Raw genomic sequence first — 17,425 nt, forward strand, 5'->3', positions numbered from 1 at the left:
GAAAGGACACTTGAAGCACATTTGTCTCACATTTTTCCATGAAATTCTTAAAAGGTAATGATTATGCCCATCTGTATACCGGCTACCAGCCATTGTTCTGTGTTTTCTGTATTTATAATACCGTTTTGTGGTCACTTCCGGTCAGTCAAAAATGCATAGGAGTCATACATTAGATTATAAAGAATATATAACTCATGGTTGGTTTGGTTGTATGCACGGTTTATATGGGTGGCCAACCGTATAAGTCGTGTGCTCTGTGTGAGAGATGTTTTAGTTACAGCATAGTATATACATGTATTGCTTACAAAATGAGTTTGGTAGGGTAAACATTTTTATACATATTTCAAACATTTTGAGTAGTGATGATAATTTTGCTTGTGTGATTTGTTAGTTGAATGCTATTATGTGTTTCTAAACAATGTTCAATATAGGAAAACATTTTATCATAATGATATAATGATGATATAATAGATTATTTTGAATTTCTCATTTCGGAAAAAGAGTCCTTCTAATAGCAAAGTTTTATTAATTATGGTCCTATAACAAACATAATTGAATTTATTTGACAAACGGTCCTGTTCAAATATGAAAATGACATTTATTCAATATTGTTGCTACACATAATTAACAAATAAACATGCATAATAAGTATTAGAAAAATCTTCATAACTCATAAACCATACGGTTAACTTTACACTTGTCCTTTAAGACCTATGTTGTCAGTTTTACAGTTCCTTATATTGTCCAAGTGATGCTTGTGTGTGTGTGTGTGGGGGGGGGGGGGGGGGGGTCATACCGTAACGGGAAGTAAAAATCGTACGGCATTTAACGTTACCATTGCGACATTTAACGACAGACGATTTTGCGACATATAGTGGCGGCATATTTAGCGGCGTTGCGACATTTAACGGCGCCACAGACATATTCTTAAGAATATGGACGATACCTGGCCGCAAATTCAAACAATTAGGCATATGAGCTAACCTCAATTTATCTGTGAAGAATGATAAAGAATGGAGGCAATCCCCCTATGACTAAAACTTCTCCCAGAATAAAAACGATCTATACTTTTGCTTAATCTTATTATACAATGTAATTTATTTTTATTTCCGTTAATATACAAAAATGAAAAAGTGAACCACAAATATTTGGTTAAACACCATTCAAAGACTGTCTGTGTAAAACTGGAAAGAATGCATTATGCAAACAAAAGAGTATATTCACCTGTTGTTATTGCTGCAATTTCTTTCTCTCAGCAAAGAGATTTTTTGGCGCAACGGGCGCAATTACGGACATATTATTTAGCAAAACAATTTATTTCAACTTATATTTCGCGGATACGTGATAGGAAAAGAAAAATAATCGGAATGTCCCCTCTGTGCTTCTATATTAAACAAACAATTGTTTCTTTTATTCAGATACACCATGCCCAAATGGATGGGCCAGTCGTTATGTTGGCGATCACACAAACTGCTATTATTTTAGTAAAACTCTGGCAACTTTTGATGAAGCCCATTCTAAGTGTAATGAGCTTAGTTTTCCTGTGACGTCACACCTGATGGCCTTTGCTGGCCTTGATGAATTGGTAATCTTACTTATCAATATGATTTCAGTAACTTGCACATGCTGAACTTTCATGATGTTAAATCAAAGGTTTTCCTCAGAAAATGTGCCGATTAATAGTATCACTTAATAGGGATCACTTCTCCGTCGTCTGTCTGTCCGTCTTTCTGTCTGTCCGCCGTCCATCACAAAACTTGTCCGAACTACTTTTCAGAGAATAGTGGTGCAATTTCAATGTAACTTTACAGCGATGATCAGTAAAATGTTTTGTTGCGGCTATTGTCGACAATTTTTGGTTCGAGCCCTTGCGCATATTACACGAGTTTTCTGCTTGATTAATTTTGGCTGCATTATGGTCCAAACGGTGTTTTGCATTTTGATGATTTCTGTGTTGCCAGCTACATAGTAGCTTCAACTTATAGGGATCATTTTTGTGGTATTTCTGTCCTTTCGTCTGTCCGACCGTATGACTGTCTGTCACAAAACTTGTCCGGACTTCTCAGAAACTACTGCTGCAATTTCATTCACTTCACAAGAATGATCTGTACCAAGTCTAGTTATGCATATAGTCAGCATTTTCAAGTTCAGTGATATTTGTCAAAATTATGGCCCTTTAATGATTTATATGTTATAAAGTTTTGTACGGTCTACTTCTCTTACACTGTTTTTGCAAATTAAATGAAACTTTACAGAATTGATTAGTACCTTACGCATATTCAGTTCTTGCGCATATTCAGCGGCTGAGTTTATGGCCCTTTAAAAACGCATTTTGATCCGTTTTTAATTTCTGTGTCACCTGTTACCACAGTGGATGCAACATGCAATTGGCTATCATCACGCAATACTTGTAATTACTTATCGCTCTTGTTAGTCTATGTATTACAAGGCTTAATGGTAGGTAAGTTTTATACTTTATCTTATCGATATCTATATCATTAATTTCATTGCCACTAGTTTCACACGTATTTGTAGGTTTATATCTGGTCACAATTTTTCTTAAATGTTTTTTCCGTTAAAAGAAATATGTAGCATGTGGTGCTATAGAGATGAGTTGCTACTATAAGAAACGGATAAAGTGACATTAATTTCCATGACAACCATTTTAAATATTATAGAATATGCTAGTAAAATTATATAACATGTATTTGTGGTTCGGCAAGCTTCGTTACCGCCCATTCGAAACATACCTTGGACGGATATTACTATCTGAACCGCAGAACATTACATACATAATCGGGTTTACAATTAACAGAAAAATGACGTAATTCCAGTTTAACTTGAATGATGAAGACCTCATGTGGCTTTAAACGTGAACCTGAATTGAACCGCCATACAAGATAGCTTTCTTATATAAACAATGATTACATTGACGGGATTCGAACTCAAAGAGTTGAAGGGCCAATGAGTTGATGACGACAACCATAATTATTCATTCCCAAAGATCCTGAAGGGTGAGAGGGGTGAAGGTAACTATGTAAGGATAAAGAAAAATCAAACAATTTCATTCTTTCTTCAAATACACGTAAGTATATATACTTATTTCATTTAGTACATATCCGTACGTATACTATATGTATAAAACATGTTTGGTTGTATATTTTGTACTTAATTGCATTTTTACACAAAAATATACTATTTCCGAAACAACTCTGACTGTTTGCAGAACTGGACGCTTTCTCAGCTACAGAAGCAAACTTCAAATGTTTCAGAATGGTATACCGGACTGACCGATGAGGGCCACGAGGGATACTGGGGCTTTGACACTAGTTGGAACGCCCCTCCACCTAGCGGGTTGATGTTCGTACAGATAAGTTATACCATTATTGAGAAAAATGATCTAAAACTTAAATTTGTGAATTATGTGTTTTTTTATGTTTCTTTTTTATGAGATCATCATAGATGATGAATTATATATATATATCAATCAAAGTGACATTTTGATATGAATTTCCGTAATTTAATAAAGAGATGCACTAGGAATTATTAATTTTGCAAACAGAATACATATATATATATATATATATATATTATATATATATATATATATATATATATATATATATATATATATATATATATATATATATATATATTATTTATTTATTTATTTATATATATATACAAATTTTTTACTATTGAGCTCTTCACACAATTTATTCTTAAGGTTTTCATGTTTGTAATATTCTTAGTTTTCTTTAGGATGCTAGGCTGCCAAGGCTTCCAACGTCAGGCTGCTAGGCTGTCAACTTCACGAACATACTGTGAAATGAATTTCATAATCTTATCTTGATTTTAAAACTGATTGTTAAATGCTTTTTAGGAAACCACGTACGAGATATTAACACTGTGGGCGGTATATCTATATCTCCCCTGTTGGCTACTTTAATGTTAAGTACTTCAACATAAGACTAGAGAAATGTATGAGTCAGTCAAGATATTTCTCATTTTACTGTTTTCAGTCCATGGACTAAGATGCCAAAGTTTGTAAACGGCAATGAAAACTGTGTAGTAATGATATTTGGTGCTGTATATATTAACACGGAATGTTCCGATAAACGGGCATATATTTGTGAAAGACCCGCTTACGGTGTCAGTAAGTATCAGTTTATACAGTCTGCCTCAAGTTGTAGTTGATGACGTGATGATTTTCGGAATTTGCTTTATTAGTTCTTATTCTTTTTTCAACTTATTTACCATACACAATAAATAATACACCATCGTCATATTATTATGCTTTCCCCATTATCACCTTTGATGTTAAATGATCGGAATTTATCGGAAATTAATATAATGAAAAATACACTATTAACACTGACACAGAGTTATAGGTTTGGGAAGAAAAATCAGTCAGGTTCTTTTTTGAAATTTGATCAATCAACTTACTTTTTTAAAACGGTTTTTTCATTTTAAAATCGATTTGCTCATCATACATGCAAAATAGGAAACACGGAAAACGGCGATATAGTTTAAGTTTGATTTGTGTTTTAGTTATTTATTTATTTATTTTGACTTTTTATTGTTTTATCAACCTATGGAAACTTGTTCTTTTTTAGCAAATATAATAAAACACCTTCCATTTCCATTGTAACTTTATTACAGTGATTTTTTCCAATAGAAGTCTGTATAAAAGATGTATAAATGTTTCTTTTAAACAATTATTAAGATTAATGATTTAATTTCAGGTTCAGGGTCTAGAGTGTTCGTTAACAAGTTTTCGGTGTCGTCTGTTTTCATCATAGCGACGTATTTTATCGTCTACGCCCTGATTCTTCATTACATTCTTCATCTTACATATATCTTGTTTCCGGCTTTTGCATAAAATTTCATATTCATATTAAATTTTATACACACAACTTATTCGTAATACAAGGTTAATAACTATATTTCTATATTTCTTACGATCAACTTTTATCTTAATAACATGAAATACAGCCTATATTGTGTTTTCTGATAACAAAAAACTTCATTTATCTGTTTCTATAGTAGTTAAAAATTATGTGTTGACGGTTTAACTACAGCATGTTCAAACTGAAATGAATATTTGTGAGACTCGTTTCTAAATAAGATACCTCTGATGCGAGTTTAAAGTATCTCACATCCATTGTTAGTTGTTTGTTTTTCATAATATTTAAGAAATTGATATCTGATTGAACAATTTTTATAAACTTTTAAAAACCGAAAGTTATGTTTTGTATACCCTTATGGTCGTTTGCTGAAAGGTTTGTTGCAAACATGTTTGTTATTTAATATACATGAATAGTGTACGAAAACATAATAAAATGTTCCAGAACAAAATATTACGTAGCTCTTTTTAGTAGGTTTGAAGATAATTTCACACATATGTCCTACTCGTTTTTGTATAAAATAGTTTACTGACAAATTCTTGAGTAATCATTTTAATCACAATGTAAACAAACATTTTACAATCCACAGACAGCAAATATATAGTATTATAGTATATTAGATTCATTTAATTATATGCTTGACACTATGTTTACCGCAGTAATAACAAGTGTACATATGTAAAGTGTTATAAATTCTTCTCTCTCGTAATTTATAATTTCTACTACTTCCATAATTCCACATAAAATATACACAATAACTGTTCTTAATTTCATTTCACTGTTTATTTGTTATAAAATGTTCTAAATTTCTACTCTACAATTAATAATTAAAGTTACAGAGTTTTTCTTCCTCACACATGGTTGATAAGTCACTGAGAATTAACTCTCAAAAATCCCTATCCCGACTCTAGCTCTTACAACCTCACTCTTGCATTTTGAATCTTATTCTTCAACCTTCAATCTAGAATGCCCCTTGAAAATCTTGTAGCAGTATTTATATGAAATACCTTGTCTCTCCATATTTGGAGGTTACCTTAGTGTTAATTGACAAATCTAAGCCTTCTATATTTATGACGACAAGTGTTGATCAAGTAACTGTACCAGAAACAAACAGACTGATTCCTGGAATATTTATGATGGTAACCAATGATTGAGTTCCCTAAACACAACAATTGCAGGCCTCTTGTCCATAATTTATGCAAGTAACTGTTGACAGAGTTACTATACTAAAATCTCCCAGACTGATACACAGTCTAGCCCCAACAGATTTATAGTAATAAATAATGACAACAAATGAGGTCTCAATTCTCATACAAACTCAATCATTAAATCAAACCTTAACCAGGTGCCTTGCTAAAACTACAACAAAAGTCAGAAGTGGTTGAAATTTCGTGATGAAAATAGTCAATCACACGTATGCAATACTGTGGTGTCACATTGGTAATAAATATGCTTAAGCATCTTAACCTATCGAATTATGTCATTTTTTTTTGTTTCAATTTGATATCTGTGTGCTTAAGGTTAAAATTGATTTGGATTACTTTAGAAAGCAACGCGCTTGATATTTTTGCGCTTCAAGTCCACCCGATCCTGCTAGATACTGAATATTAGACTGTTACTAACATTAACAAAAGGAGTATTTTCTTCCCGTTAGTGCTATTATTACTAACAAAAGAAGTCATACAAAATACACTGTTGCATCCAATGAAAAAGAGTCACGCACATTGTACACATTCCGCCATTTTTAACTAAGGTAATGTCCCTTGCACAATGGCCGCGTTTTTATTTGTTTACGTGTAAAATTAATTTAAAACTTGTAGAACTGGGAATTAACATTCAGTAGTAGAGAATACGCATTTGATGTTTCTTTCAGCCTAAGAAGTCACGTTTTATGGTTAACGTGAACACATTGCACGTAGGATCAAAATGGAAAATAACATTTCGTGTAGCCACGTGTATGCTGTTCTTAACTAAAAGGGAATATACATGTAAACAGTATTTTATTAAGTGAATATTATAAGTTATACAACTATACTCCCAGCAGAGCTATTCAAAAAGTGTCTTCTTACGTATGTAAGAAGACACTTTGAAATAACCGTTACTTTCCACGTAGATTTAACACAGTTGAAATGCTTGGGCCAGTTAACCCTTTCCCTGATGAGCATATTGTGAAAAATGGCCGTTTTCATTGAAAAACCTTCTGTTACAAGTTCAAACTGCTATGAAACTATGAAAAATGCTTTTAAATAAACTTAAGACTCTTTTGGCGTGAATTTTTTTGTAAAATTATTTACATGAGTGTTAAACAACAACAGGTTGATCGTGATAAAAATACCTCGAAATTAATAAAGATTACAAACCCTAAAATTCTAAAGAATTATTTGAGTTTATTCGGTATTCTTGGTTTAACTTCCCATGGTGCAAGGGGTAACGTGCTCGTCCAAGGTGCGAGAGGGTTGGGGTTCAAATCCCAGTCGAGACAAGATGAATTATAGTATATAAAAATAAATTTATACAGAAAAATATATACATATCTAAATGTGACATATAAGAAACTTGACTAGGAGTAGATGAGGCCTTAATTAGTAATCGCACAGATAGTACTAAAATATATCATACACTACCGCGCTCCCCCCCCCCCGAGATTACAAAAATAACGTTTAAAGGCCCATTATGCTTTTATTTGTTTTTCTTAAAGGCCTTTTAATTTTGATGATCTTCTATAGTATCCAAAAATACTCATTAGCCAGTAACCTGAACCATCTTTTTCATCTGTTCTCTTTGGCTATGATGAATCAGTATTTTATATGGAAGTCAAATATTACATTGTTTTGACTACTTTTATGACAAATAATTATACATTTATCGCTACTTTATTCAGGTAACGAGAATCTTGCATTTCTCTGATACCATTATTTAAACATTATAAAATCACGAATAAATTTGCACGGCATGTTGATATGGTGAAACATTATTTATCAATAATTATAATGGAAACTGTTACTTAAATTTTAGACAGGTATGAGGAAATTCACTAACATCATATCATGTTCATGCGAGTCAAAGATATAAAAGCTACATGACTTTGTTGATAAATAAAGCGCTATTGTTAATTGACATTCTACTTTTTTTTTGTTGAATTGCTTCAAAATCCTCGTCTGACCAACAAGTTTGTTTACATTCCTATCAATAAACCCAAAACGTCTCATGTTAAACTGAAGACGAAAGTTTCTGTTGCTAAATTGCCACAGTATTCGGCAAATCAACATTCCACTCAAACCATCATCGAACCGATTGCCTTCTTGAAAACAAAATAGAATCAGCCGCTTATAGCAAAAATGCGGGAAATCAGTGTTGAATTCAATATTCACGGTAAAAAAAATGACAGAAGATGGCCCAGCTATTAATTGACCGGAAAGAACCTACTGAAGAGACAATTCCAAAATGATAATACTATGATATAACAATTCGTAAAAATTGGCCTACTTAAATTGTTTCGGTTAATTTATTATGAGTGAGTTTTATTGTTGAATATGTTTGCATTTAATTTCCTGCAAAATTCTTTATTCGTTATTTATCACCAAAGCGCGACACGAATGACCGTTTCGTTTAGTTTCAGCCTCAAAACTAAAACTACTTCTTTAAATAGATTTTGGGACTTACACAATGTTAAGGTCATCTATTTATAGCTTTCGAATTCATGTACATACATAACCCACTGTGTATTATAAAATAATTCGTAATTTCCTTTAGAAGATACAACAAATAAATTACTGAATTTAAGTTTATTTTGATTTGTCTTTTATACTGCTTTCCCAGCGACTGAGAGCGTGAAATTTGTTCCCGTTCTCATTCATTAATATTACATACTGCGAATCAATATATGAATTTGCATTAAAAATCGGAAAGAATTCACCGTTCCGAATTTATTTTAAGCTATAAATCGAAGGGATTAATTGATAAAAATCGGTCTGTGGGCGCGGAGCAATAAAATAAGGAACACAAGAAAAGTATTGATGATAAACATCAAAGGCGACGCCAAAATATATTAAGACTTGCACCTTAATACTTAACAAAATATGTGTACTTTATATCATAACCACTGCATGTGACCTGGAGGCTAGGACCCTGTCTAAGTTGAAACTTGAACCCAAAAGAATAAACTCTCTTGCCAAGATGCAAAGACAATTTATAGTCAATTAACCAATTACTTAAAATTCTCATGCCAAAATTTCTTCAGATTTATTTTACCAAATACAAAAATACCTGAGTCATCAGCATATAATAAAAACTTATTGCTAAGGGTTGCAAACATGTCATTGGCATATATTAGACATAAAGAGGACCTAAAATTAACCCCTTGGAGACACCATAAATACTCGGAGCAGTAGTAGAATGAGTACCAGCCACATCCATCAGCTGCTGCCTATCATAGATAAAACTTGAACCAATTGTAAGAATGTCATTATCTATGGCAGATGCTTGAAGTTTCATGTGCATTATAGTGTGATCAACTGTATCAGATGCCTTTTGTAAATCTAAAAGTATCATGCATACAATATTGCCTTTGTCCATTTAAAATTAAAATACAATCTGTTAAATTAATCAAACATGTGTCAGTTGAAAAACCACTTCTAAACCCTGACTGAAACTGCCTGACCATGACTCGAACCCATAACTGTCAGAAGACCAACTGAGCTATCCAGCCGGCTACACATTATCTCTTTAATAATGAACAGTTCTAAACGATAACATATTTCCCCACTTTTTTGATATTTGTCGTCGAATTTCTAATGTTTATAAGAGCATAGTGAGTTAAACTCTGGGTTACATGTAGTCACAGGATGAGAAAAACGTGCAGCTTGACCAGTACTCGAACCTGTGACCCACATTATAGTGTACCGCGGCTGTAGCGATTGAGCAACCATCTGGCCGCTTACACATTTTCTCAGCTAAATAGTGAACAGTTCTAAACCGTGACTGATACTTTTAAATGTTTTAATTAACAAGTAGATTAATTCTTAATTAATACAATAAGAAAAAGAAAACCTTACACAGTCTTAATTAAAATAATTTATATATTGTATGATATTTAGACACTTATTGGTTGTGCCATTATTAATATCAGTTCAATTCAAAGGTGAACATAACTGTACTAATACATGTTCAATATCTAATTCTTTGTATAGATAAAAAAACTAACATTTATCGTAGATAAGAAATTTTATGAAGGCTGATTTGTGCTATGTAGTATTTTGCATCAGGGGGCACCGAGCGAAGACATGAAAATAAAACAAACGAACCACTTTCTGGTAAATTTATGTTTTCATCTGGCCCCCGGTTACTTTTTGTACGATTTTCATGTGGCACAAATCACCCACTTTAAAATTTAGTGGACAAATTTATTCAAGTGCAAGCAACAATCTACCCTATGAAAAGTCTGTAGTCTGGTTGACTCTGTCCGAGACCTGGAGGTTGAGACCGGTGTCCCCCTATTAGAAAAAAGATAAGACAGGGCTGTCCTTTTCAAACTATGCGCATGTAAGAAAAAAAATATAATAACAATTCAGAATATGATATTTTTGAGACTTTATAAATTATATTGCTTGATCCAAGTTTAAGGACATTTTCTTCCGTTAAAGGACGAGTACTGACCTACTAGCACAGTGAGTGTGGAATATATATCTATATTGCCATACAACCGTCCGGTGGATTGCACCATAGACACTGTATCATAGTTTGGGGACCTTTCTGTTAAAAATGTGTCAGGGTTAAATCGTATACATATACATGCACAGTGCGTTAACTGGAGTGCAGGTATTAGTTACCCGCACTCCAGAGCATGCCCATTGATTGGCTCATTTTTGCTGGGGTTTACTTATTGTGACGGGTGAGAAAGGGAAAGCGACAGAAATATCATATTAAGATGCTTGTTCATTGGTTACTTTTTTCCCGGGGTTTCATATTGTGACAACAGGGATTGACTATGATACAAAGAGAAAGAACATCAAAACAGTTGGCAATCTGAATAATACTCGGGGCTACGCCCCCGTGAACAAATCAGATAGCCTCGTGTTTATTACTAATTTAACCTCAGTTCTAGATATGGAGGATAATGAATGAGTGTAGTTTAATACTAAATTTATTGAATCAGTTGAATAAAATCATATTGTGCGAGCCTCCGGCGAGCAAAATATTGTTTTATTCAACGAAACTACACGAATATAATATTATATTTATCACACGAGTAATACACGAGTATTGAAACTACACGAATATAATATTATATTTATCACACGAGTAATACACGAGTATTGAAACTACACGAATATAATATTATATTTATCACACGAGTAATACACGAGTATTGAAACTACACGAATATAATATTATATTTATCACACGAGTAATACACGAGTATTGAAACTACACGAATACCAATTTCCAATTTCAAATTTTATTGCCTGAAACATTATACAATGTTTATAGCATATAAACAACATAAACATATATACATGTTCAATGGATAAGACATGAGGTAAACAATTAACAAAAGCTTAACAAACAGACAAAGAGAAGAAGTTCAATACAATATTATCAAAAAATGATGCCTTAAACAATGCGAATTTTATTTGCAGAAAAAATGAATTTTGCTAAGTTATATAAAGTATTTTTTGATGATGAACACATGATATTTTCAAATTTGTTTAAAGAAGGCCAGTGACAATAATAACTTTTAAAAATTTACTTCTAATGGTTCTATATTTTGGACAAACTAGTAAAAAGTGGTATTCTGTTTCAATAGATTGCATGTTACAAGACTTACAAAGACGCGCATTTTGGGGTATGTTAGTGTATCTTCCCGTTTCTATGGCTAATTGGTGTGCTGAGACTCTGAATTTAGCTAAAGCTGTTTTTAAGTAATTTTCTTTAATAGTATCTAGATATTTTTCTCTTTTGAATTCATGTTTAAAAATTGCATATGTTTTTTAATTTGCTCGAGTTGTTTATTTCAGAATACCATGTTTGGTAATAGTTATCAAATATTCTTTGTTTTATCAATTGGAGTGTTGTATTATCAAGTTTTTGTGACAGCCAAACGTATCCAAAACCATGTTCATTCAAAATTTGTTTTATTTGAGATACCCAATTTCTGTTTTTATATGTTAAATTATTTTGATCATCTAGTTTCAAATTATTATATACTTTCTTTACGATGCTATCATTGTCTAGAGTTATTAGCTTATTCCAATACTTAATCATATTATATTTTCGCATAACAAACATTGGAACCCGACCGAGTTCTCCATAGAGGGCTGCTAAATTTGTTGACTTCTTTACTCCTAATATATTCCTTAAAAATCTGGTGTGTACAAGTTCAATGTCTGATGCTGGATGCAACCCCCAAACCTCAGAGCAGTAATTTAAGATAGATCCCACTAATATATCGAAAAGTTTAATTTTTTGCGATGTTGGTAATACTGTTCTGTCAAATATTTGGAAAAGCTTATGTAATGAAAACGAGGCATGTTGCGCTATAAGTTTTTGTGACCTTTGAAAACTACCATTACTGAATAAATGTACGCCTAGATATTTAAAAGATTTAACAAGTTCGATTATAGTATTATAAATTTTAATGTCCATATGAGTTTATCTGCCATTTTCAAATATCATAGCTTTTGTTTTTTCAACATTAATCTCGAGACCCCATATATTGCAAAATGATTCGACGTCATTGACCATAAGTTGAAGGTTTTCTTTAGATTTACTAAAAAGAACCATATCGTCTGCATACATTAATAGAAAGAGATTCATATCATCAAGGGATATAGTTCCCGACATATCACTATTTATATTATTTATCAAATCGTTTACAAAAAAACATGGCCAGCAAAGGTGAACTGGGGTCTCCCTGCTTTACTCCAGACGTATAATCAAAAAAGGGGGACAATTCCGAGTTAAACCGAACACAAGACTTAACAGAGTTGTACATGGCACGCAGTGCTGAGACAAACTTGGCACTCACATTTTCTTTTAACAGTTTATGCCAGAGGTATTTGTGTTCAATTTTATCAAAAAATTGCTTGTAATCAATGAATACGCAATAAAGTTTTTCTTTTGCATTCAGTGTTTTTGCTATAATTGAGTTTAAGATAAAAATACAATCCGATATCGATTTTCCTTTTTGAAATCCAAATTGTGTTGGTGTGAGTTTATTATGTAAAGTAGCCCAGTTTGTAAGTCTATTTAAAAGTTTCTGAGAATATATTTTTGAAATTATGTTTATTAATGTTATTCCTCTGTAGTTTTTTGCATTATTCACATCTCCTTTCTTAAATACCGGGGTAATTATTCCTTCACCCCATAATGCTGGGTATACTTGATTGTTAAATATATAGTTATAAATAGATTTTAAAAACGGAAGTGTTATTTCAATCGAGCATTTTAAGATTTCGGCCGAAAGTTGATCTATACCGGGACTTTTATTGTTATTTTGTGACATAACAGATTTCCGTATTTCCTCCTCGGTAATTTCTCTATTGAGCATTTCGTCATTGGAAGTAATATTTTCGTCGGGAATATTAAAAACATCATTAGAGTAATTTTCATTTTGACCGTACATGTTTTTAAAATGAGTATATAAGTCATCAATTGTGAGTGTTTCTGCTTTGTTGCTGTCTTTTTTGTACTTAGATTTAAGTATTTTCCAAAACTTACGTGGATTTGAGGAGGCTAATTTATTTAAACGATCACCCTCTTTTAGTTTATATTTAAACTTAGCTTTCTTTTTAAACCTATTATATCGTGTCCTGGCTTTAACAAACCTTTGTTTATTTTCATCCGTTTTATTCCTATTATACAAGTTCTTAAGAGATTTAAATTTGATCTTTTCTTGTTTACATTTGCTATCAAACCATAAGTGATTTTCGTATTTAATTTTGTATTTTTTGTTATTTATCTTACCGAATACAGTTTCAGCTGCTGAATGAAGTAAATTTGTGAATTGTGTGGCAGATTCATTGACGTCACCAGAATTAACTTGTGTTATCAATTTATTTATTGACTCATTTTCATTTCTTAAAAGACAATTGAAAGAGTTTACCTTATTTGTGTCAAAAACTATTGTTTTTATATTATTTTGAGTGTTTTCTGATTTCGTACCGCCATACTCTAATGTAACACTGAATTTAGACTTTAATTCAAAAGACATACACGCATGATCGGAGAATTCATTGAAATCATTTAAAGAAAAATTGTCTATATATTTGAAAGTATCATATTTAAGTAGAAGAACACTGGCACCCCTATCGTTACAAAAAGTAAAATCACCTGAAGTATCATTTCCTAATCGGCCATTTGCTATTAAAAAACCGGTCGATTGACATAATTGTAACAGATTTCTCCCACAAGAGTCAATGACCTTATCTTTACTACATCTGCGTGAGATACTATCACATTTATAAATGAAAGGTTGATTGTCATCTAAGTATTTATCAAAAACAATAAAATCGTAATCATCAGAAGTTCTACTATTCATGTCACCAGTAATGAGAACATGACCTAAGTTTTCATAATGAACAATATTTGATTCTAAACAATCAAAAAAGTCAAAAGTATTATTTTCTAATACAAACGAATTATTACTTGTGGGTCTCTTGTAAACATGGCATAGATAAATATCAGTATCGTGTGAAAAAAGAGTTCTATCTAATTTTATCCAAAATAGTCCATTGATGTTTTTTTCAATTATACTTATTTTATCTTTAAGATATGTTTTATAATATAGAGAAATACCTCCCGAAAATCGTCCAGTCTTTTTGTGTTTCGATTTAACTCCATATAAATGATTACTTTCAAAACTATCAATGTTAAGATTTGTTCTATTTTCACTAGAAATCCACGTCTCACTTAAAAAAATAATGTCAAAACACTTGATATAGTCAATAAAGTCATGATCCCCTAACTTCCGTTTTAATCCGTTGATATTCCATGCTCCTACGCTAAGGGATAGCTCTTGACCCCCCTAATTGGAGTCCATGTGCTCATGGGGCGCTGAAGTGTACGGTCGTCCATTGATAAAAAGCTCCTTACCGATAAATTTAACGTTTTTCCCGGCATTTTTTGCCTGTCGCATTACGTTATACAAGGATTTGCGTGCATCTCGAACCTCTTTAGGGAGTTGAGCCCCTATGCCAATGTTAGCTTCCTTCAGGGAAGTATTCTTCTCAAATGATGTTTTACGCACTAGCTCACGTTGTCTGTTATAGTGAAACGTAACTATTATAGGGCGAGGTTCCCGGGACGCGTTTCGACGAAAAGGGCGGTATGCATTATCGATAAAGAGGTCCTCCGTGATTTCCAGATGTTTATGGATAATGTCTTGAACGATCTTTTGGCAGTCTTCCGGCACTTCCGGTATACCATAGAACACAAGGTTGTCCTTCATTGATTTCATTTCAAGATCAAGTAACTTTTTCTCAGTGTTTGCTTTGTTGTCGGCCATTGTTTTGAGTTTTTCTTCAAAGGATGAACAAGACTGTTTAAGTGTTTTAATCTGCTTTTTTGCTTCTATCAAAGCATTATTATTTTCTTCGAACTTATCCCCAATATACGAGGTTGCGTTTTCTGTTTCTGTCACGCGCTTGTCAATATCTTTCACTTTGATTTCAAGGTCGGAAAGTTTTAGACTGATTGAATTAACTGTTTTTTCTATTTTGTCTATTTTCTCCAAGGGTTTGATTTTCGATTTGATGTCTCTTAGGTCTTCCATAATTTCTATCCACGGCGGCTGTTGAAGTCCAACACCGAATGGAGAATTCGGAGGCGGGCTGTGCCCGTAACCTGGGACGGGTATCCCATATGGCCCCTGTGAAAAAGCCATTCCATATAAACCAAAATAATGAGATGTGTCAGCTTTTGTTTTTTTTGACAATTGTTCGCTATCTAAATATTGACCACTCGTAACGGGTGAGTAACTCAAACACAGTGTATTGTCCGCTTTGCCTATCTTCTCATGTACAATGTCCGATATTGGTGAGATTATCTTGCGTTTTTCTTTACGTGATTTAACCACTTTTTCATTAGAATTTCCGAAATTTATTCCGTTTGACATTAATAAAACTACATATGTATCCTTTAGTCCATAAAAAATCCAATTTATATTTGGTAAAATAACTTTAAATCCAAATAAACAAGTGTCCACGTTACACGTGTCTTATCCATTAAACTGATCACGTGAAAGCCTCCGGCGAGCAAAATATTGTTTTATTCAACGAAACTACACGAATATAATATTATATTTATCACACGAGTAATACACGAGTATTGAAACTACACGAATACAATATTATATTTATCACACGAGTAATACACGAGTATTGAAACTACACGAATACAATATTATATTTATCACACGAGTAATACACGAGTATTGAAACAACACGAATACAATATTATATTTATCACATATATAAAATAATAACAGTGAACTGTTAAAATGAGAAATTTTCCAATGACGCACCCATAGTGTAACGCACACATTAGCGCGCTATTACGCCATGTTTCTGTATAGCGCAAATGACGTCACGTCAAAGTGTTATTACACTAGTGTCATTCGGAACTGCCTCGGCTATTATCTATAATAACCTCAGAAACAATACGGATTGAAAGTAGTTCTACCACGTGGTTTCAGAAGTAAACAGAAGCAGAGATAATGTAAAACGAATGTATATATTTGACATCTTATGTCTGTTCCGGTACTCTTTTGCTTGAAAATATGTCTGACAACAATTTGTAATCTAAATATGCCCACTGATGTTCAATTTAAAACAAATCCAAGTAAATGTCGACAGGTTAGTTTTTTGTACTTTCGGTTTCTACAACCCTGATAATAGATATAGAAATAATGTATTGTTTGCTTTTGTACCTATGAATTCACATTGAGGTGGACTTTGACTACATATATTGGAAATAAACTTGTCAACAACTCCAAGCATTTAATTACTATTTGTTTACATGTTTAGTTTCTTAGCGTAGGTTAGACCGAAATACCGCATCCGTTCTGTGTATTCGAGGTTCTTATCCGAAGACTGACGGAAAGGGCCGAGTAGTTGCGATTGACACTAGTGTAATATCGTTTTTGTATTTTCTGATCGCAAGATCAGGAAATACAAAGCTAACATCCACGGTCTAACACAAAAATTCCTAACAGACCTAACAACGCAAAGTAGTTCTCACTCAAAACTGCTTAAAAAACTAGCAATTTAAAAGAAAAAATAATTTTTAATGTAGGCATTTAACGAATTACAGTGCATTAAAGGTTAAGATTAGTCAATAGAAATATGAGGTTACAATCAGAATTTTTGCGGATGAATATCTTTTTTACCCATTGAAAAATGTTCGGCTGTTTAGTAGAGCTTCGGATTATCATGAATGCACAATGACAAATTACGCGGATGAATATCATTTTAATCAATGAAAATGCTATTTTTAGCTATGTCGATTACCGAATACTCCAG

At 32.6% G+C, this 17,425-nt stretch overlaps 1 protein-coding gene across 1 annotated transcript; it reads left to right on the forward strand.

Annotated features, from left to right (window-relative positions):
• Positions 1-1,384: 1,384 nt before the first annotated feature.
• LOC132718181 (uncharacterized) lies at positions 1,385-5,610 on the forward strand. The gene is made up of 4 exons (XM_060701815.1): positions 1,385-1,585; positions 3,227-3,360; positions 4,023-4,156; positions 4,746-5,610. The coding sequence occupies exons 1-4, from the start codon at positions 1,559-1,561 to the stop codon at positions 4,880-4,882; spliced, it is 432 nt and encodes a 143-aa protein (XP_060557798.1). The 5' UTR covers positions 1,385-1,558; the 3' UTR covers positions 4,883-5,610.
• Positions 5,611-17,425: the final 11,815 nt, after the last annotated feature.

Source organism: Ruditapes philippinarum, unplaced genomic scaffold, assembly GCF_026571515.1.
Source record: "Ruditapes philippinarum isolate M1 unplaced genomic scaffold, ASM2657151v2 ctg9982_1_1_1_1, whole genome shotgun sequence".
Classification (NCBI taxonomy): Eukaryota; Metazoa; Mollusca; class Bivalvia; order Venerida; family Veneridae; genus Ruditapes; species Ruditapes philippinarum.